The 24,971-nt window shown below is 32.7% G+C and overlaps 1 protein-coding gene across 1 annotated transcript; it reads right to left on the reverse strand.

Annotated features, from left to right (window-relative positions):
• Nucleotides 1-11,163: 11,163 nt before the first annotated feature.
• Nucleotides 11,164-24,754, reverse strand: LOC123552367 (pyrokinin-1 receptor-like). The gene is made up of 4 exons (XM_045341981.2): nt 24,077-24,754; nt 17,224-17,757; nt 16,807-16,932; nt 11,164-16,184 (listed from the first exon to the last, which is right to left on the reverse strand). The coding sequence occupies exons 1-4, from the start codon at nt 24,414-24,416 to the stop codon at nt 15,574-15,576; spliced, it is 1,611 nt and encodes a 536-aa protein (XP_045197916.1). The 5' UTR covers nt 24,417-24,754; the 3' UTR covers nt 11,164-15,573.
• Between the last annotated feature and the right edge of the window lie 217 nt (nt 24,755-24,971).

Raw genomic sequence — 24,971 nt, forward strand, 5'->3', positions numbered from 1 at the left:
GCAACAACGTAGCTTCAAACATTTATCATTTTGTATTCATCTATGTTAACAGTCATAAAGTACAAAAGATATCAGCCTCTGCAATAACAGAACAGGCATATTATTGGTATTAAGGACACAATCCGGCTGAAATGGCCGCCACTTTTATGACGTCATTACTCAGCACAGTGGCGGACCTGGAGAGAGATACAAGGGCAATTGTGACTATAGGCATTAATCTACTATTTTGTGTAGGTGGCAACGTTGAACATTAATTTTCGCGCTATGACCTAAATATGCCATTTCTGATATTCACCACACAATAATTTGAGGTATGTAGAGTTCTGTACTTCTCGTCATTTATAATTTTTATAAGGTGAACATTATATCAGGTTGTCTCTAACATGTGATTAAAAGAATCTAATCACACTACTCATTGCTTGAAAAAAAAAAAAGAAACAAGATTTATATGCGTAAAATATCTGTAAGAAGACTTTTGGAAGCATATAAAGAAATAAGCAAAATGATAGCAGACTAGTTTTGATTGATAAGCCTGTTCATGAGACGTCATGAAATTTGCAACACCTCTTACTCACATCTAGCACAGGCTTAATGGAATTCTGTTAGACTCCATTATCCCGAAGGACTCACTGAAGTTTTCCTAAGTCATAAATGTACATGTTAACTAAAGACAGATCGTAAATCAAATATAATACGATTTCAAGCAATATACTGAAACTGTTCTTGAGATGAAAGTTGTATGAGCACCCCTAACGTCCTCTGAATACCAATTATTAAAATTCGTTTCTAAATGTAATAGAACTATAAACATGTTGCACGTTTGCAAAAATAATTGTTATTCTGAGAAATCCCAGATTTTTTTCATGTATTCTTACTTTGTAAACTCAAAATGTTATCTAACAAAACAATCTTAAAATACCTGTATGAAGGTTAATATCTCATGATTGTGTACGTTATATTACCCCCAATTTAACACTAATTTTGTAATTAAGATATTCTTTTTTGATACAGCAAGGAAATACTCAATTTCAAAAGACAGACATCTGTCGTGTGACATATATCTTTGGGCAAGGAGCCTGATACATTATATATTATAAAACACAAAAATGTTACACTATACAACCTTAGATATCAGATTATGTGCAAGATCAATTTTCTCTACTTTTTTAAGAAAACATTGTTTGCAATTGAAACTAAAGTTCTTATTGCAAAAACAGCATGGGCTAACTCGGCGTTGCATTATCAGAAATCGAAGAAACAATTTACATGAAGCAACAACTTTAGTAATTCCAATTTCTTATATGACAACAAATTGCATATTCAACAAAACCTTCAATTCGTCTCCCATTAAATGTGATGTTGCTCAGACTATATCTAATTACTGCAAATTATGACCAGAAAGTTTGCAAAATACATAAATTTAGTGTCCAAAATTAGATGATTACACACGAGATATATTTTTACATTTTTGTATCACTTTTCCATACAAGCACTTTGCTGCGGTTAATGTTTTGCCTGTTTGATAGGATTTCTATGTGGTCTCTGTATGATTATCTAAGGACTGTTTGATGTGATTCTCACTATTTAAATTAATACCGGAAAGGGATGGGTGAAAAGACAAGTTGGCCGGTAGATTTCCCTTCTTCTTTCTACAATTATCGTCGCGATGTTTGCACTAGATAAAGCTTGAAAGTATCGAAACAAAATGTTGTTTCTTACCGTTTGTATCTACTTGACAGTGCATAGGTACAGTTTTTATGTGTAACCATAGCACACAGAACAGAAATCAATTTTCGTATTTCACAGTGGAAAAAATAAATGATGTTATTTAGAATTAGATTATTCTTCGGGTACTAACCAATCCCTCGGGATTCTGCAGATGTTATAACACAAAAACACATGCGTTATCCCTACATTATAAACAAGTCAATTTGACAAACGTTTCCTATATTGTAAACGACGTCGACGTCAAAGCTTTATTACACTAGTGTATTATCATTTTTATGTAATGGATTTATTACACTCCCGCGACGTCAAACATGTGATAATTGGAATTACTTTATAAATTACAGCAATAATTTAGTCGACATTAAAAATGCATATATTTATATATTCTCAAAAAAATTGATTTCATTAAACAAGTTTAATTCTATTTCCATCTCTCTCGAATGACGTTAACAGTCAAAAATATAACGCTTCAAGAACTCGCTTTTATAAAAAATATATCATATTATTCAAGTTATTAGATCTATGTGTATATGTATTCTAGTTTAGAAATGTAGTAGCTGCCTTCTACATATGCTGGGCACCATTCTAGGCTCAAAGACTGATTACTTTGTAATAAAGACTTGGACTATTAATTCTATATTAAGGTAATCACCACGGATGTTTTCAAGATTTGTTAAGAGCCGAACTCTGGTTATGATAAGTTTTTACATCTTATCCAAAGATTAGTACAAATATAATATTATTTCATACGTCTTAATGTTTAAAATATATACAATTAATCAAATACCCTTGCTATCCGTAAAATCTATTTGAATAAGCATTGTATGCATAAAATGACAAAGTTTCTTTATTCATGTAAAACTCGTATTCGTATTCTTCTGTCATTACAACGGTGTTTATTTTATTTCTAAATTTGTAAGTTTCTGGTTTTCATTTCGCATAAATCGTCAACATTTATTAATTTGACAATGGCACGACGTTTAAAGATATATGATTTAACCATATGCATTGCATAGTTATGCAGAACAATTACTTTTTATCCATCCTTATTTCTAAAGTCAGACTAGAAGTCAGTAATTGTATGATGTTATCCAAGTTCAAGTTATACTAAAATCAAAACATAAATGGGAAAGAAAAAAACTCCGAAAACCATTAAACATTGTTTAAGAATGCGTAATAAAAATGATAAATAATAGATCATATATTTACTGCAATAATCAGCAAATTGCTAACTTTAAATGACTCCATTTATAGGCACGTCCGCTTAGCTCAACAGGGAAAGCGCAGATCCTCGAATCGCGGGATCGTGAGTTCAGTCCCCGTACGGGGCATATGTTCTTCGTGACGATTTGATAAAAGACATTGTGTCTGAAGTCATTTGCCCTTCACCTCTGATTCATGTAGGGAAATTGGCAGTTACTTTCGGGGATCAGGTTTGTACTGGTACGGAGTTAGGCTTACATAACCGAAATACTGTTAAAAACGACGTTAAACCCATAGCAAACAAACAAACAAACAAAAACAGTATAAAATAAAACATTGCACAATTTAAAAGGTGTATGGAATTCTTAACCAACTATCAAGTCCTGTTTTGAATATTTTTTATTCATGAAATTCCGGCGCGCTTTCCAACGAAAAATGTGCAGATATTGTGTTTGGATCATTGTCAACATTGTATATGCTCAAGACAATATGTCAATAGAAGAACTTTAGTAAATAAATTTAATAAATATTTCATAGAAAATAAACTATCGTCTGAGAGCTGTCACACATAGCCAGGACCATTTAAAAAGGAATCAGAAATCATATGTCTGACAGGTCAACACTACTCTATGGAACATCGTCCAAACAGCTGCTTAAATATGAGTATGAACACATTTAAAAAGGTTTGTTTACATTTCTTTTAATTCAAACATCTTGAAAATGCTACCAAAATGTCAAGTATAGTCTCACAATAAAATAAACACAGAAACTGGCTTAAATAAAATATTGAAATGCCACTGAAACTGAGAAATAATCGAGGATGTTTTCTTACTGCAATTATCAGACTAGCCCGGAAATGCTGCTTGATTCCCTATTTTAAATTAGTTTTTCTTCTTACTTCTTGTCAGTCAGACTGAATGCACTTTCGGTGGATGACCACAATTATCACAACAGTGTATGTAACATGTTGAATCTCGGCTAGGTAATCTCTGTACCATATAGAGAATGATTAAAACATCCAAATCCTAAGAATCGAATAAAATCAAGATGTCCTCGGTATGCCAAGATAAATTCTCTGTTTAAAAACCTTAAGCGTGCTTGTTGTTGCTAGTCATATCAGAACAGGTTAAAGACAGCACACTGTCCCGTGCGTTTCGACTTTCGTAAGTTTTCCAAAAAGGCTCGGTAATGCTCTATCAGCGTTGCTAAGGTAACTTACTGTTTCAGTAAAAACTCAAAAGATCAGGCATGACAATTAATGAGATGATGTTTAATATACGTGCCAAGTTTCTGTAGTTTCGCTAAGCTCTGCAGTTTTGTTCCGGGAGCATAAGGACTGTTCTGTTGATTTGACAACGAAATTTTCCATTGATTAGAAATTAAACGGTAAATATTTAGTCTTAATGTAAACAAAAAATAAACATTCAAGCTTCCGCCAGCGCTGAATTTTCTTTTTTAATTATATTTTCGTCAATAATATCCTTATTTTTGAAAGTTTTCTGCGTCTTTTAGTCAAACAAAACGCCTACGAAACATATATAAATGAAATCTCTCGTTGCCAGTTGTCTATAAATCGTCTCAAAGTGAAAAAAGTATACATATAAGACATATTAAATCATCCATCATAATTTTCCTGAATGCCATCGAAGGACCCGGCATTAAAATCTCCTATAATTCTGTGGTATTAATGTAGTTTCACTCTTTGTAACTAACTAATAACATAAAACAACTGAATTTGTGTTCAGCCTAATGCCATGAAATAAGGTTCTGCTCGGCTTTAAGGACACATCAAAAGACACAATTTCAATTATCAGGACTGCAAACATAAGTAGGGCCTTTTCAAAGGCAATAACATCGGTAATATGAGAATAAAAAAGTGGAAAACACCCAATATCTCTATAATGATTTGAAAGCTAACGGTACAATTTGTAACATAAGATTAAGTGGAAACGCATTTTATCGACATCCAGGCTCGAAAATCATTTTCATTTTTCCCCCATAATTATAGTGAACTTTCTGTGATAAACCTGAGGGATAGAGTTATATGTCGTACAAGCGTAGTATCAATCTATCTAAGACAACTGTCTACTGGTATTGCATAAGAATAAAAGCTGTACCTATACAAGTAGATACAAACGGTAAGAAACAACATTTTGTTTACGATACTTTCAAGCTTTATCTAGTGCAAACATCGCGACTATAATTGTAGAAAGAAGAAGGGAAATCTACCGGCCAACTTGTCTTTTCACCCATCCCTTTCCGGTATTAATTTAAATAGTGAGAATCACATCAAACAGTCCTTAGATAATCATACAGAGACCACATAGAAATCCTATCAAACAGGCAAAACATTAACCGCAGCAAAGTGCTTTTATGGAAAAGTGTGATACTTTAGAGATACAAAAATGTAAATATATCTCGTGTAATCATCTAATTTTAGACACTAAATTTATGTATTTTGCAAACTTTCTGGTCATAATTTGCAGTAATTAGATATAGTCTGAGCGACATCACATTTAATGGGAGACGAATTGAAGGTTTTGTTGAAGATGCAATTTGTTGTCATATAAGAAAATGGACATTGGAATTACTAAAGTTGTTGCTTCATGTAAATTGTTTCTTCGATTTCTGATAATGCAACGCCGAGTTAGCCCATGCTGTTTTTGCAATAAGAACTTTAGTTTCAATTGCAAACAATGTTTTCGTAAAGAAAGTAAAGAAAATTGATCCTGCACATAACCTGATTTTTTAAAGTTGTATAGTGTAACTTTTTTGTGTTTTATAATATTTAATGTATCAGGCTCCTTGCCCAAATATAATATGTCACACGACAGAAACGTATCCCGAGAGATTCTGCAAATGTTATAACACGAAATGAACATGCGCTAACGCTATTCTAGCATAAAACGCGTAGAAACTGCTGATAAACGTATAAAATGTCTCTCAACGTCATTAATTTTCCACCAAATGCGCGGGAATGTCTAGGTTGTTTTTTACGTTGACGTCATTTCGTTTTGAATTATCCGTTTTGGGGCCGAATGACATTTACACTTTGCCACAGAACGCGCATATATAAAATGGTGTTATAACAGCACGCGAGCGCGAGAATCTCTCTGTTAACACACGTTTTCTCTCCTGTTAAAACACCCCCGAAAAGTGACAAGAACGGCAGTTTTATGCTAGAATAGTTAAAGGAAGTAGAATTTTTTTATGTTTCGACAGGAAAAGCTAACATGTGATAAAAAGAATATTATATTTATGATTTTCCACATTGAATTTATTAAATGAGTTCAGTAATTTTGAAAATTGATAAAATGCTCGGCAGAGCCTCGCATTTTATTATTTTATTCAACTCGTTTAATAAATTCAATATGTAAAACATTCATGTAATTTCCTCTATATATCACTTAGGTAGGTTTACAAAGATTTATTTGTTCTGCAAAAAAAATCTTTTACGGTTAAAAATGAATGTGAGGAAAATTCTCTACTTCTTTCATTCTGAAAGGATTTAGAGAGTAAGTATGTAGAAGCCACGTTAGTTCATTAGAGCAAATTCAAAGGCCTTGTCTTTGAATCCAGATCTTGAAGTCACGTGTGCCAATCCTATGATATTCTTATTTAGGTCATGGAATTTTTCAAGTGCTTTTCACAAATCAATTTCTTTTTATCATGTAATTTAATAGAACGTAATGCGCCTAAGACATACAAAAATCCTGATTAAGCAGTTTTAGTAGTCTATAAAGTAGGGTTATTTGGTTCATAATACATAGAAAAAGTTATAGGAAACGTTATCGCTTCTGTATTTGATTTTTCTTTGGATAAATATTGAAGCATGATTATTTTTCAAAGTACACACTAAAGGCCGTGAAACAAGAAAGGTGTTTGAAATGGTGCTACAGTATTTGTCAGGGACCATATTCATAAAGCATCTTAAGTATAGGTTTTGACTTAAGTTGAAGATTTTACTTAAGTTTGTGGTAATTTCAGCTTAAGTCTAAGTAAAAAACTTATGTCCTATTCATAAAACAGCTAAGACTTAAGATACGTAAGAAGTGACTTAAGTCAGAAAACAAAATGGCGTCGTGAGTACGATTAAAGTGTTGTTTTTCAGATAAAAGCACTTTAAACATAACTATGCATGTTGTATCTGTCTGAAATTAATGTTGTTGTTTTTAATATTTTCGTCCACAATATAAGCCAAGGATTACTTATTAAGTTGTTTTATGAATAACAAATATACTTAAGTAGAATAAATTTCTTACTTAAGTAATACTTAAGTAAATAATCAATTTCTTATACTTATATTTAAGATGCTTTATGAATAGGGCCCCAGGTGTTTTAAATTTTTAAGGCATATTATAATTGAAAAATAGAAGAAACGTGTTTATTTTTCTAATAATCAAATTATATACCACGAGGAATAATCCTGGTGTTCCATAAAATTATGTCACTGAAAGTATTATCTCGTTGTCGTTTTAGTACAATTCGCTTCGGCGACATGTTAGATATTACAATTACAATTTAACTCACCCAATATGGCATTTTTGAATACATCGCCGGAGAAAAAAGACAATATTTATGTACGTAATAAAATCTATAATGATGATTATTTGCAACTAAATGAAATAGTAGCAGAGTCAGTAATGAACTGATCAACACCTAGAAGATATCTGAAGTACTGAACTGAACTTTTATTCAAGGATATTATAAGATGTTAATGTAGGCTCTTTAGAAATTACAATGCTTTTGGTTTCAGAAAAGATATGCGCGTATTATGTTTAAAAGTGTTGCAAAATATTAAAATCTTTTAGAAAGTAAACACGCTATACATTCAGAGAATAAAACTGCTCTTTATACAAAAATTGCTACCATAATGTGTTTCATCATTTTAGAAAGATTCACTTTATTGTATTTGGCTTCATGCCATTAAATGATTTCCGGTGTCTTTGTCGTGTTCCACATAACAATTCTTTACCAATTACTTATTACATATAAAGCGACGAACTGAAGGGGCATGCCCTACCGCTGGTAGATGCAGATGAGTGCTGAATAGAAGTTGAAACTGTAACAGAAGGTCAATTTTGGAAGTTAGTTAATTATCTTAACAACCCTGGATGGCGATCAACTTCATTTCTGTTGGTATACTTTGTAAAGCACTATGATGCCGAAGTTACTCAGAAGGAATTATGGAATGTAGATCGATTTTAGATTTTAAATATATAAACGGCGCTAAATTTGATCCCCCCCCCCCCCCCCCACCCCCGAAACTGTTCCTTTGAATTTCGACCTTGACATTACTCTGCAAATCAGCGGAGCAAAATTTTTCATGGCACTGCTCGGAGAAAAAAAAGCTTCAGATATTCCAGATTGTTTTGATCTATTTGTCGCATGTACCAAACAATGAATTGATATTTATACAGGAAAAATAAACGTCTGATTCTTGATGTCTTCAAAGTAATTTATTATTACATATGGATTGATAGGACTTTATTCCATATTTGGCATTGGGAAATTCTTTTCAGATCCCGCTAAGGCACACAATATATTGTTGTTTTTTTCTATGCAGCTACGAGATTGCTTTTTTCTTCTTATATCCAGAAAATCAATGATCACAGTACTTGAGTCTGAACATAAACAATTAAATAAAATTTGAATAAAGAATCTTTTCACTAAGATAAAGATACAAATTAAAAACCGTTATGGCTGACTGTCAAAGATCAATATTAATTATCTAGCATTGAGTTAATGCTTGCCTTACAACGGATACGAGAATTTTAAGCATTACCGTACTTGCCTCCCGAAAATATGTCTGCGTTATATAATTTAATAGTCTTTTGTTTTATGAAAGCCTTCTCGCTTGAATGACATAAACGATCATGATGACGACGGTCGCATTTCCTAAATCGTAATCTATAATCATATTAATTGAAGATATAGGCTTCATTTAATGTCTGTGTTATAATGTGTTACTGCGTCTGTGTTAGATTTGGACCGCCTGTGTAAGTTTTCATACAGATTTCAGTAGTTATCTTGAATAATCTTAACCATGTCTTACTAACCTACTTTTGTTTGCTTTTGAAGCTTTAGCAAAGAAATGTGAGTCACATGTATATTTTTTCATACAGATTTCAATACTTATCTCGAATAATCTGGTTAGATTATACCAAACTTGGTCAGTAGCATCCTGGCATGGATCTTTATCAAGTTTGTTCAAATGGTTTAGATTGGCCACTTTTAGGGGCCTCCAGAGCTTAAAATTGAAAAAACCCTCTAACGATTTCTTTTTATGAACTGCAATTAAACTGAGGTGAGCGATAAAAGGCCATCGTGGCCCTCTTGTCTGCTATTTTCCAGATTGTACATATGTATTATTTATTAAATATTTACTTTTATAAAATAAGAAATATAACGGTAATAGATAGTATGTTATCAAAATCCGATTGTATAATTATTACATGAACTTGTTATTACAACTTATCAATTTTACGATACAACGATACCACAGTACAGTCTTATTTATCAAATTGGGTAGAGTTTTAATGTTTTATGTGTTTTTTTTTTTTGTTTTGTTTTTTTGATATCATGGACTTGTTATTACAACTTATCAGTTTTACGATACAATGATACCGCAGTACAGTCTTATTTATCATATTGGGTAGAGTTTTAATGTTTTATGTTTTTTTGTTTTGTTTTTTTGATATCATGCATTTTTCAACAGTATTTAATTTTGTAACGGCGGGCTGATAACCATACAGTTTTCATTGGGTCCGTACTAGTACTTAACTATTCTCTGCAAGTACCTACCAGCTCGGAAGCGGAAAAAAAATGATTTCAGACATCTATGACATCACAAGACATCACAGGCCTCGCCCGCTGATCGACATGGTCTTTTTATTTTTCAATAAGGCAATATTTGATTTTCATGTAAAACATGTACTAATTTTGCCTTACTGTTTCTTAACCGTGCTGATATTGTTCCCCATAATACAGGCGAAAAAAACATATCTAAAGTATATCGATAAAAACAAAGATATTAGGTAACAGGTACTACTAGAACGTTCTTTTGTATTTTGTGTTCGAACGCTTTTCCAAATATACATATACCAGCAAAGTATATATAGTTCCATTTTCGTGCGATTATCATGTTGAGACGTTTACTATTAGACCACTTGTCTAATGATTTACGGCAAGAGCTTAATAATTTTTAAAGCAGTATAAAATATCTCGATACATTACGTTAATATATATAAGCTGGAAAGTAGATCCCTCGGAAGCACCAAGAACAATGCAAACAATGAAAATTGCAGACTCGGTTTGATTGAGTCCTCTTATATGCCAGAATACCATCATCTATAACAATCATACGTAAATCATAGCAATTATGTGACTTTGACAATAATAGCTTACGGTGGTTTTTGTACATTGTCATCACTACGTCAATTATGAAACGCTTAGTCTGACATGTACCTAGTTACCTAAGCCTTTCTTTGAACTGGAATATGGATTGATTTGAGCTATATCATTTTGATCTCTGACAGGCAAACTGAATCTCTAGATGTCTCTCAATCACGTCAAAATTGGTTTATGTTTTTATGCAATACATGACATCCTGTATGTCTTATTGTTTACTGTAATCTCTGACCTATTGAATATACACTGACTGAAGGTGAACACTCGCACGTAAACTGGTAATAATATTCACATCCTACTCTTCATTGCAGTGGTAAACAGGTCATGCTTGTCACGTACTATTCCACATAACATTGCAGATGATTCAGTTTGGAATAACGCAACAATGTGCTATTTTGTATCAGCTTGTTTTCTTTGGTAGACTTGAAGACCAAACAGGAATGACTGAATCAAAGTTCAGACAAGAAAATGATGTTTTTTTGATCAACCGAGTGTTGTAATATTTTCTGTTCCCATGGGATCACGGAGAGTGTTCATGTTTACTGTACAAGAATTCCGCTTAAGGTGGTGCTAAGGGGCGTAAGAATTTTTGCATATTTCATTTCCTGTCATTAAAAATCTGATTTAAACCGAGTCTGCTGTTATATTGCTTGGTTGCGTTCTATGCTTCCAAAAGATCTATTCAAAGAATTTATTTGTTATCGAAAGAAAGCGAACAGTAATGTATGAACCTTAAATTTCGAAGACCTTCTAATTAAAGATTTAACGAAACAAGGTTATTTCGCATAATTTTTAATTATTATACTTTTTAGGCGAGACTTTTTCCTCTTATAATCCATAAACTGTGAGAACGGTGAAAGTGATTAGTGTGACATATGATGTTTGCAAGGTATCCTCATAAATAGCAAAATATATTGTGCCAAAGGGTGTGAACCGTTTAAACGCAGAAACATTCCACTTAGTACATTTTCATCAATGTAAAACACTTACTTTCACTCTATGTCAAACTTGATGTAAATGAACATGTCAAATAATTTTCTCTAGCTGTAGATTGGTAGCTGTAATATATAAAATCCATACTTCCAGCGATGTTAATAATTCAACGCCTTACTGTAAAGAAGTATATAAGCATACAAAATTTTAACTTCCACATTTTCTTAAGAAAGCGGCAAATTTTACATAAAACGTAAGACATCCATAGATATACCTTGCTTTAATAACAAGAAAGAGATTGCTATTTGTGTCGAATCCACATCTGTTCTTAATTCAATATTGTTATCCTTCACGAGGTGTTCTGCGTTGATATTACATTCAAATGTTTCTGTTACATAGCGATACGCAATAATACAGTTAACGAATTTAACATCAGTTACTTTCATACTAAACATATCAGTTTCTGTTAATGATTCATTCAATATTACTATTATACAATTGCAATGTCGTTTTAATCTAACTATATAAGATTTAAATGCAATTGCCACATTTCGTATGTAATGTATACTTCTTATATATTGATTTGTAAGTCTAACATTGCATCCTTAACTGCTGGATTTTGTCTGTTGTCTTATTTCCTCTTGAATAGCTATCTATGTCAATGTTACAACGTTTTGCTGGACATAATAGCAGTTTTTCTAACTTTAACATGAACCAATCCGTTTCTGAAGGAATAATTATAAGAATGATTTAGAACTTTTGTACATTGAATCTAAAACAAAGGTGAGTAACAGGTGCAGATAAATAGTAGCATTCTGTTTCTTGTATGAGTGTTTGCGGCCTCCGTGTCCGAGTGGTTAAGGTCGCTGATTTCAAATCACTTGCCCCTCAGTCGATGTGGGTTCGAGCCTCAATCGGGGCGTTTGAATTCCTCATGTGAGGAAGCACTCCAGCTGGCTTACGGAAGGTCGATGGTTCTACCCAGGTACCCGCTCGTGACGACATAATGCACGGAGGGGCACCTGGGGTTGTCCTCTACCATCAAAGCTGGAAAATCGTCATATGACCTAAAAAAGTGTCGGTGCGACGTTAAACCAAACAAAATAAAATAAATGTATTGATATCTATTTCTTTTGTAAAACATTACAGACGAACATATTTTTTGAGAAAAAAAAAACGGTATTTATGATTTTGAAGAAAAGCAAACAATAATATCATAGCTGTGTATGCATGTATGTTTATATATATTCCTATTGCATTTATCGGGATTTTTGACAAAATCCTTGCTTCTTTGCTGTAGATCGGATAGTTTTAAACATACCACTGAATACATATACAGCAGCGTTATGTTATTAATATTCATATAAAACCATAGCCGTGGAAATCAAATGTTTAAAATGAAATCTGCCTACAATAGTGATACAACACAAAGGTATATATCATCCTTTTATAAAGATATAACGACGGTATTAAGATAATGAAGTTATTTCTCATAAAAATGTCTGTGGTGTGCAATTTTTGTCGAAATATTACAGTGATATATATCAATGAATTAAACCAGCTGTACAACTTCTTCTCAATATTTTTATATTTGCTAGTGTACAAACATTATATATCACACAATAGTTACAGCTTTTATCGTTCGACTGCCAATATATGGACATCATATTCATCGATATATGTGCATGCTACTTGAGTCACACTGCTTCGTATTGATTGTGACGTGCAACGCAATTGTTGTCAACTTACGTAGTCCTAAAACCCTATGGGACGAAGCTACTTTGGGTTTTCATTTATACTTTCATATGTTTGTGTTTCCGTTATCGTGCCAGTTATTACTACTGTGTATGAGTGGTTCATGTCGCGGAGATTACCTTGCAAAATGATAGAATTTGAATATACTCAAAAGTCCGGTTTAAGCTTCTCAATAATGTATTCACCTGAGATTGTTCAATGTTTATGGCACATTGGGTTCCTTGACCTTGTTGCCTATTACATCGTCTATATATTTCTGCGTAAGTATTTATTGACTACAACAACATGGATTCCCTGCTACGGGAATCTTGCAATGAAATTCATTTGTAAATACATGTATATTGTTTCTAAGCTCTTTCCAGAAACAGACTACATGTAATATATTTACATCTATTTTGTATTAATGACTATTATAACATACTTGATTGTATTTACTGTTATTTACGACCTATTTTATACACGAAGGGCACTATCATATCCTATTTATCAACTATACAAAACTAATGCCCCACTGAAAATACTTTGCCAAATACTATTTAGTTACATTGTGAATGAATCTATTGTGACAAGAAAAACATAACACAACGAGATCTTATCCACTAATTACATACGACATGTAACGGTGTATTATACATAAAGACAAAATCTCACTCCGTCAATCAAACGTTATATTTTGGAAAGAACGCATTTTCGTAACAACTGGCAGGTGTGCTATTCATTAACAATACTAAGTATATAGATAAAAGTATATCGTGCCGCATAGCACAATTCAAAATCTCTTTGTAGTACGACATGATATCTCATGAAAAAGGCAAAACAAGATTAACGACCGAGTACCTGGTTTATCTCTAGAGGTCCTAGAGGCTGATAGAGTGCACTTTTGTACTTCTGTGACAAATTCCGAACGTTTGTTGACCTAGTTTTAGCCCCTATGACCAGAACAATTACCGACACTATGCATGGGCATGCAGAAATTTGCCGTCTTGTCTGCAGTTTATCGCAAAGATCCATTATCTGGAGCCTCGTTACAGGACAGGGTAAGTCATACACGGATGTATTGTAGGGAAATGTTAATAATATTCAAATACTGTCATACGTTTTTACACTTCATCGAGTCTAATGACAGACTTGCAAAGTATGTTGATTTCAAGTATCTATAATAATGTTTATTTCTTTCTTCTTAATGACGCTGATTTTTTATGAGGAACACCTTTTCCCTCTACGCTCAGAGTCAGAGATAAATAGATTTCTTTATTAGAAAATACTGTTAAAGATTATTTCAAAGGATTATAACGACTGATGCAAGTCTAGTTTTATTTATCCGTAGGTGGATATATATATTAAATTTTAACTATCTAAACGTTAATGAAATGCCTTCAAAGCTTAGACGTTTAGCAGAAATAGCCTTTGCAAACGTTATCCTTGCAGTTTTTACCTTTGACAAGATGAACGCAATTTCTATTCATTGACGTTGTAACCTTTGACAGATGAACGAAATTTCAAACATACCGAGTCGAAAGATTAACGAACCTAGATGATATGAGCCTGGTACCGATGGCTAATAAAACTACCAAAATTGTATCATTCCGTTTGGTGATTTTTTTTGTTGACAATAAGAACTGATTTTTAAAAATAATAAAACTTCACTTACCTACCAAACAAATTGTCTTAGGATATCCAAAATGCTTCCCCCTCCCCTCCCCTACAATCTGGATTTAGTTGTTTTGCAATAGTATTAAATGCTGTAAGTATATTCATGTTTAGAGATAGTTTTATACTTTTCTGCAAATTGTTATTTGATGCATGTATTAAATCGGCGATGTATCAGAATTGAAAACGTCAATAATTGTTTAGGAATATTACAGCAGGTTTTGAAACATTTAACGAGAAAGTATGTTGTGATATCAAGTGATATAAAGTGTTAACGCTTAAAATGGGATTATAAATTTCAAAAACCCCAACAACAGAAAGTAAAGAATCAGAAAAATAACATTTAAAGTTAATGCAGTTGTTATCATACAATACAATCAACAATTTCATTTCATTTATTCACGAGTCATCTCCCAATGTGAAAAGAAATATTTATTTTGTAGGGTTTAACGCCGCACTGACAAACTTATAGGTCATATGGCGACTTTCCAGCTTCGATGGTAGAGGAAGACCCTAGGTGCCGCTCCGTGCATTATTTCATTACGAGCGGGCATCTGGGTAGAACCACCGAGCTTCCGTAAGCCAGCTGGATAGCTTCCTCACATGAAGAATTCAACGCCCCGAGTGAGGCTTGAACCCACATCGGTGAGGGGCAAGTGATTTAAAGTCAGCGACCTTATCCACCAAATCAATATCAGCCCACTAGCATCTCCGCCTATTAAATTTATGTGAAGTTTTTATTTCATTTGAGTATCCCACTTTCTGAATTTACATAAAAAATATAATGATTAAATCTAACGCAGAAAAAAAAAACACACACAATTATATATTATTTACATCATAATAATTTCTGTAGAATATACTTCACTGAAACCAACCAAAACCTCACATATTTCATACCCGCAAAGTTATTCGTAATATAGGATGTTCAGATTCTGACACACTGTCGTCATACAGAATATGTGCGTCTTCAGATGAGACTGGATCACTATATCTAATGTTCTTAAATTCTTGTCTTTTAAGTGCATCTATACCCTGAAATGATGCAACATTTCCATTTGGACGCGGAGACAGAAAACTCTGCCGTCGATTTGTGCATCGTTTATGACGACATAGAGCATGTAAACCACCGTCAGAATGTGCGTGTGAACTACAACTTGAGCTTTTCTCCTTACTTGTACGGTTCAATAATGTATCCCTTGTTAATTGTTTTTCAGTAAAAACACCATTCCGTAGCGTATGTGTCACTTGTTTGTCATTTCTGTAGAAAGTAACAAGACGCATCTGGTTCCTTTCTGGAATATATACATTGGAATTGACAGGAAGACTGGATTGTGCATTTCTGTCATTGTTAATAAATTTCGCTTTGAGCATATAAAACGTTGGTAATGAATGGATATTAACACAACATCTGCACAGTGTCCGTTTGAAAGCTCGTCGGAATTTCCTTGACAGCAAATTGTACAAAATTGGGTTAACAGTACAGCTGAAGAAATACAGCACCCCTGAAATTAGACATAGAATTTCATTTGTTAGTCTATTGATATTTATGTATGCTGGAATGAGTTACATTTATTTGGTACGCGTTATAGGTTGTTTAAGTTTTTTTGTTATATATCATTGTATCAAGAAATGTGGCGACTTGCAAATATGCATGCAGACAAGATTATACTTTTGTCCTACATCCACTTTATGAAGTATCTTAGAAAAACTTGAATTTTGATATACTCTCGTTGATTGTCTTTTAGACCTAAATGCTGATTAAACAATATATTCCTTGTGTATATAATTTTATTGAATATTATATGTTGATTATTTTTGAAACAGAAATAAAATCCTTCACATCTAAATATTAAACAAAAGACTTCGTCTTTACAGGTAAACGTCAATACAATATGAAGACAGAAAATTTCGTTTCATTCTTTATGATCAATGAAAACGTTATATGATTAATAAAAATATTTTTTCAAACAGATATTATACAAACTACAAATATGTGTGATCTACATTAGTACCTATAATTTAAAAGTTCATTCCTTTTACAAACAAACAAGACAATCCTTGTCTTGGATAAATAAAACCTTATGTTGATTTTACTAAAGTTCCAGAAATATTTGAGGTTATTACCTGAAACATAAAACAAATAGCTTTGTACTTCTATCAGTTGTTTGGTCCAAGTTTTTATGTATAATGTCATCAGTCTTTGAGCATGGAATGGGGCCCAACAAACGAAGAAGGCCACAACTACAGCAACTAGAATACATACAGAAATAGTAAATTGAATGATATCTTAAAGTAGGTAAAATCGAGTTAGCATACACTATTAAACAAACTGAGCCATTAGATTTATCAAAAATGATCCGATAATCAAATTGTCAAGAATATTGTTTACTTAGGGTATTTTTTAGCAGTGAAAAGCTCGTTCGAAGCTAGTTCAAGGCAGTCTACAAAGAAATAAGATTACAGTATCTTGAAGCATTAAGACAAAAGACATGGCGCTACTGTTTTCAACGTTTATGTATAGTTTTGATAACTTTTATTTACCTAGCATCTTCAAAATGGCTCGCCTCGCTCTTGCCGCAGTAGCTTTACCATACTGCGGTGATCTAGGAGCCGACAGTGCACTCTCGCGTAATTTTACACCAATCAGAATGTAAAATAATGTTATCACTACCATTGGAACTATAAAGTAGATAAAAGTTGACATTTGGAACACTGTTATCATTCTAGATGTCCATATCAATGGAATATTACAAACAAGTGAATCTAAGATAGGTTCACCGGTTGATGGGTCGTGTAGGTAGTAGAACGTTCTTGTATGAACCGGATATGGTAAGGCACTAAATATAGACACTGTCCAAATCAGTACTATGCATCGTGTTGCACGAGACACGTGACAGCAACGTTGAACTTTGATTGGATGACAAATGGCTATGTATCTTTCAATTGTAAATCCGGTTATAGTAAGCACCGAAGAATATGATGTCATTTCCATTATAAATGATTTCAGAATGCAGAATGCTTCTCCGAATCGCCAAGGATATGCTTCCCATATCGAATATACTTCTGGAGGAAGTGCTGAAATGACAAATATCAAAACTAAGAGTAAAATAAATGAAAGCTTGAAACATATCAATAAACAAATTGTTTGCAATACAGACGAATGATGTCGTATATTTCTTAAAAGACTCTTAAGAAGGTTGTCGTGGTAATTTTATACGGTATTTACTTCCTGTCTTTCTACGGATTGTGGTTAAATTACAATTGGTATTAACTTGCAAATTGGAAATACCAAAATAAAGGGTAAATAACGTTTATATTATGACATTTGCATAAATATATATTCCAAGCTCAGACTGGCTACACAATGTGACACAGGAAAGTATATTCCATCAAATTCAGCGAGGTAATATTCAAACTTGTTTCTCTTTACTAGAAATACACGAAAACCAACAGCGATCAAAGCATAGAAGTTCCCTCACAAGATTTAACCGCGCTGGCGTGTAGAACAAAAAACATAGTTCTCTATCCGGTTTCATGTGATTCAAAAGTCACTAAATATGTCGAAAACTTAGCCGAAATTGAGCTTTATAGATAATTTTATGTTTATAATTCTTAAAATCGTTTCATGTTTAATCGGACTGGATTTGAATATTTGTCTAAATGTATAATGAACCCAATTCATGACATTATTACTTACAGGTAACAGTTCCCAATCATCATAAAAGAAAACAAGTAACAGTTAGTATTCGCTTTGAAACTAAAACTCAAATGCAATGACAATCATAAGCTAATACATATTAGAGATTAATTGTTATATATTTCGATGCATTCATGTTCTGTTTATATAAACAACTTTGAGCTAACACAACTGGCTGTTGTGAAAAAGATACCCAACAGTATCTTGCCGGTACCAAGTTTAAAAATTAATTTAATGCAAGATATAAAGAGATAAATCAACCTCCAATATATAAAGTATGAACATCTAAATGTTGCAAAATAGCATTTAATGCTATTTACGTAGTTTCACACGTTTTACGTCATTCGTGAGAGACATCAAAGTAATTAGATTAAGGTTTGGAACATAATTAAACTGATTAGGTCGACAGGATGACTATTTCAACATTCAACTACATTTTCGCATGATTATTAAGTTATTTTCAGAATCAGTATAGCAGACTTATAGAATTTCTACTGGTATTGCCAATATTCTTTTATCGATGAAACGGAATGTCTCGAAAATTCTATAATTATTCTGGACAGACTTCGTAGAAGAAATGTGAAACGTTTATTTGCGTAAGAGGGCCGTTAGCTGTAAGTCCCTATCGTTGAGTCCGAATCTAGCTGCAACGTTTGTGTTGAATGGATGGCTGCGTTCTTTGAAAGGACGGCTGCGTTCTCCGAATGTGGCTTTTCCTGTTTGACTTTTGGTATTGCTTGTAACTCATCCTGAGATAGTCTTAGTAAATCAACAAACATATTACATTATATTAAATTAAATGTTAAGATGGAAATAAAAATGCCGACGTTTTGTATGTTTGTATCTGAGTAACTACTTGTAAAGGTACAGACATGACAAAACATTTAGGACAGAAATGTTCCTTATTTCGCAGTCGAAATTTGAATGATGTTATAAAAAAATTGGCAGATTATTATTATGAAAATAATCCGTCGTTTTTAGATATTTTCCCTAGATAACTTGATCGCATGTACGAATCGATTTACAACTGAAAGCATTGGATAACAGTAAAACAAAACTTTATTGAACGATTTGTGAAATCTGCTTTTCCGCTTAATCTTATATTTCAGATGTTAGAAAGAACATATCGAAGTGTGACGTGTGACACATATTTTATGTTTTATTTGCTAGTTACTGACTGTGATATTTTGCGACAGTACAAGGTAGAAATAAATATCTGAACATTCGATGGCATCCTAGAAATGTATGAAAGACGATTGTGATTGGTAAGACAATATACGCTTATTGAATGGCTTACCGGTGAAAAGTCAGAACTATTGACCCTCGGACTGCGGGCCAATACTTTTGTCTGTTGATCGGCAAATCGTTTAAAGAGTAGTTTTACATGATACCAGAAATCAGTTTTTACACTTTTATTCCAACAGTTTTGAATTGATAGCCCGGTAGACAAGCACAAACTAGGGACCGGCGATTTATACAAGGAATGATATGATAGTTATTGATCTTTTTTTTCTAGCTGTTTAGCAACGAGAAATTCGTTTTCAGTTTTTTTCCCATGGCAATAATATGTTGCATGCAACTTCAAAAGGAAATTAGTCTTCAAGTAACTAGGAAATCGATGATGAAAATATAATCAAATTTGAACAAGCAAATAAAGAGGAAAAGAAAAAGTCTCTTTACGTAGATAATTACATTAATGGATATTAGTATTTTAGAATGCTACAACCTAAAACGAGTTCTTAGAATTCAAATGTAGCCGACTTTTCAGTTTCTTTCCAATGTATGGTTATTTAAACATATATGCCATTCCTTAATGACTGCCTTGTCAAGATTCATATATACAGAAAAGTAGTTTAGTACGTTGGCTTATTCTAAATAAAAGTATTAAATTGTATCATGACATTTTTCTCAACTGTTTCTCCAAGTGTCCTTTTTTCCGTGCATGTATTGACAGGAGAAAAATCATATATCAGCGAACCAATTCACGTATTTTTAATACATGATGTTTTTTATTTTTAAAAGATGTAACAGGGCCAAATATTTATTCTTCCGCGAATGAACACCTGCTTTCTACATTTTCCCTTATAATTCTCTTAAATTGCAATGCAATCTATTGCCATCTCTCTATACAGAAACGCCCCCGCTTTTGCTTACCCGCTTATGTCTCCTATTACTTTCTTTCGAATTCGGAGATTATTTATTTTTAGGACACATAACACCGGTGCTGGGAAAAACTGTTTTAGTATTTTTTTTCTGACAAAATGCACTCACATTTAGAATCAGGTCAATTCGATATGTCAATAGTCTAATAGATCTGTCTTTTTTCAAAGCGTATAATTTGTTTTCGGTATTCGCATAGGCGATTATTACATTCAGTTTTCTATTTGTTCATAAACACGCATTACGTTTATTGTAATAAGAAAATCACCGATAGAAATATTATCAAGTTTTAGCAGGAAAATGAAACACAACAGAAAATTTGAGAAACAAATCCTCACATGCACAAGATTTGAATCAGGGTGCAAAATTTGCGCCCTCGCAAGAACAAGTCACTGAAATAGTCCTACGCAAAATTTACGCATTGTGTTTTTTGTGCCTAAGCTTCTCTGCACATTTTACGCGGGAAATATGTGTCCGTACTGTGAACGAGCAATTAATGAGCAGATTGTTTTAAAATTTATTTTGGGAGTGATATTAAAGCTACTAACCAACCGTTAGGATGAAATGTTCCAACGTGTTTATTTCAAGTTTGGCACAGAAAATATTATATGACATTGGATAATGACAAACAGTTAAATACTGGTAAAACACAGAAGACAGTTGACATTCTAAAGTATTATGTCAAAAGTGTTGTAACGGTGTGTTCCTTTCTCTGCAACATTTTCGGTTAATTATTTGAATATTTCGCAAAACTCATATGTCGATAAATTTGTTAGTCTGATTTTGCCAAAAATGTGATAATAAAGATTAAAACTTCCAGCTTCATGGAAAATATTTAACTGATCCATTGATTTATTTTGTTGTTGTTGGGTTCAGTGCCTCATCAACAATATTACAGGTCATTTTTTTCCAGCCTGCTCCTCCTTGGAAAAAAAAGAGTTTTACGCGGACATATCCGTTTTCTATGCAGCTTCAAAAGATAAAATGTAACACATTGTTTTGTATATGTAACCACTAATTCATTCTGACAGCAAAGAAGTTATTTTTTGCCGCTTTTAGAAAATGGTTTAATACTAGTATGTAGCGGAGAGAAAAAAAAGACGTAACAAAAATATTTATATGAATTACACACTTAGCATTGGATGGCCTTTCTTGATATTCAGGAACGGATCTGCACCCTTCAGTCCTTTATCAAATTAAGAAAATACATGTGTATTTGTAGAACAGAATCAAATATTCTCTTTTTAGAAGAGTCTTAATCTAAAATAAAAAGTGTCAATAATGTAAGTACATGTACAGGAAAAGTCATTGCTGTAATATTTAAGGAAACACATTTCTGAATATAATACAACAAAATGACGGAAATTTACCTCATTTTTTAAAGGATTGATATCTCGTGTCAATTATCACGACTTTTTTGTCAAAAGTTATAAGGTAAGTAACCATTTCTATGTCTTCAGGTCATTAGGAATCAGAATTATAAATATATGTTGCTGGTACATTATGAAACTCTGCTAAATGTTATACTGGTAATCAAGCATGTTTTCTGCAGTAAGAAAATAGCACTCTTACCGTAGAAATTTATTATTCCAACATACATATGTCTGTTTATAACTTAACCATTACTTAAAGTTATGTATGTGTTTACCTCAAACTGAGAGTGATAAATTGCAATGTACAGCAATATTATTTTTATCAATATTGTCAAACTTTATCTCGTAACAGTTCTCGTTTGTTTTGCACAATACCTACTCTATTTTGTTTCGTCTTGACGCACGTGCCTAAATACGAAATACATATAGACTTCCGCGTATTTAGTTCTAGGTATATTATTAAGTTTATATTCCGATTTGAAATAAAGTGTAAACACCTTAAAGCCAAGTTTTAAAACTGTGTGCCTCAAGGGAGATGCCTTCCTTCTAGGACTAGGTTTATGTCCGTGTCGGTTTCTGCAGTTGTGTACAGCATAAATACAATGTAGTCACACATGTAACGTACACTATATATGTTTTAAATTAAAGAATCGATTTAATTACAGATATTGAGAATATTCATTTATTTCAGTGTCAGCACCAGCTGCAATATTTTACATGTCAACTGAACACATTTTCATTTAATTTCATGTTTATCTAATAGTGGCGGTTTAAAGCAAACTATATATATTTGATAATTACTTTTATAAATATTTCAATATTTTACTGAAAAAATGCATTAGAGTTTAAATAACATGAACGCACATTTACCAAATCTTGTTCTGTCATATTATGCTGAATTTTCAACGTTCTTGCACGATTAGAGTTTAAATCAATCAACTGGATGAATGTTAATGGCTTGGATGATTGTTATACATGTTTCATAATGAAAAAAAAATGAACAGTTAAAATACTGTACAAAGCATTGTAAAAAACGTTCCTTCACTTTCAAATTGATTAATTCATATGATGAAATGTTTACCACTTACTTGTGATAAGACGATCAAAGAGTTTGATATTGTTCTTGAAAGTCATTAAAATTATAGGAAGGTTTCGAAAAGATTATTTGGAACCCAAACTGTTCATGCTCATCTTTACACAGAATTATGCGAGATATAGAAAGAAAGAATAACTATAGTAAAGGTAGCTGTGATTAATAATTATCACATATTTTAATTAATCTAGACGTGCTACATGTTAAAAAACAAAGAGAAATATCAAACAGGGAATGACACGTACCATCGCAGCCTCCCCAAAACTAAACCTACAGCACGCAGACGTGCACACCACAAACACACACACACACACACACACACACACACAAACACACACACACACGCGTACACACACAAAGCCAACACATGAGGACAAAACGAACAAACACAGGAACACAGTGGGGCACCGCCTTGGAACGGTCAGTGGCAAAAACACCACTGGGGAGCTTAAACCGGTTTATGGTGCGCACCCAACCTCACTCTTACCCCCACCATGTTCCAAAGACACGGAACAGTGTAAATAAAAGTAATCCTATCCAGGTGAATCTCTAAGACAAGTAAAGGAAACAAAAAGGCATGGCATGTAAATCACAAAAATGCTCGTGTATAAATATATGAAAAGCAAACCTTTAGAACCAAAAACGTATGTACTCAATGCCTTTTCAGAAGACAGAGCAACAGCCTTCGTGAGGACTGTTATTATGAGTGCAAGTTGAAGTTCATTCTCATGGGTATCTTGTAATTAATAATACCCACTTAAGCTTTGAGTGAAAAAATAGTGTCTGTTATATAGAATTTGATAAAAAAATCTATATGACATTAAGAAAAAGGCAGGACAGCGTTATTCAATGAAAAGAAACTTGTAATGTAAAAAGTAAAAATAAATACAAATCTGTATGTTTAAATTAAATGAAACTTTTACAGGAAAGGTAAATATTTCAAGAGAAAACTATGACATTAATCAATAAAATTGAAATAAGAATATAAAGGTAATGAAACAATCGGAGATTCACTACATTTTTGGCAACAGACAGATCTATTTATTCCAATTTTACTGTTTAAATGCATACCTAATATAAGCGTAAGTAAATCCGACACTGCCAGATTAAAGAGATAACAGTTAGTCACAGAACGCATGTAGCTATTTTTCCATATTACAATGCACGTGCTAAAATTTCCAGCCAGACCACTGATGAAAATAATACAATACACGCTGATAAGAAATATCACAGACAAAGTATCCTTTCTCTTTTCCCCTAGGTTGGCAAAAAGATGTTGTTCAACATTAAATTGTTCAGATGTCGACGAGATGAACAGTTCTGAAATATTTGTCAGATTACCACTTGTTATATCGTCTTCCCATTCTACTGTAAAATTCGTATACGTTCTCATATCTATTCCAACATTCATTTACTTGTAATGCGTCTATAGCGATATCTAAAGAAACATTGTTTATATAAATGTGCATTCTACATTATAAAATCATGTAAATTTTCAAGCCGCTCATTTGACTTCCACAACAATAATATATCTCGTATTTTCCAAAATATATACAACATTATTAAAAATTATCAGACACGTATTTGATCAAACTTCAAACGATATATGAACAACGATAACCTATCTTGTTTTTTCCAATATAAACAACAACAGTCGTTCTCAGATTTTAAGGCCAGTTTGCACACTCATTAAGATTCCTTGCAAAATGGTGACTCTCAACAAATTCCAATATATGTTTTCTTTATGAAAAAAAAGTTAAAAGATATAACATAAACGTTACCAGTTCTGGTTATTAGATATAAACTGGGTCGTTTTAAATACACACAGACGAAATTGTTCATGCGTTTGATATTTGTAAATACAACTGAAGTGACAGATGTATAAGAATAAAATAAAACATATCTCACTTTACAATTCTTGGCCATCACAGAAGTTTTGATATGACAACTGTTTGCGTAGCATATG

This window comes from Mercenaria mercenaria, chromosome 4 (assembly GCF_021730395.1).
Source record: "Mercenaria mercenaria strain notata chromosome 4, MADL_Memer_1, whole genome shotgun sequence".
Classification (NCBI taxonomy): domain Eukaryota; kingdom Metazoa; phylum Mollusca; class Bivalvia; order Venerida; family Veneridae; genus Mercenaria; species Mercenaria mercenaria.

Coding starts and splice junctions, on each gene's coding strand:
- LOC123552367 (XM_045341981.2), bottom strand. CDS start 24,416: ATGAATGTTGGAATAGATATGAGAACGTATACGAATTTTACAGTAGAA. Junction 17,758..24,076: donor TTTACTTACGCTTATATTAG/GTATGCATTTAA, acceptor TTGTCATTTCAG/CACTTCCTCCAGAAGTATAT. Junction 16,933..17,223: donor AGCCATTTTGAAGATGCTAG/GTAAATAAAAGT, acceptor TATGTATTCTAG/TTGCTGTAGTTGTGGCCTTC.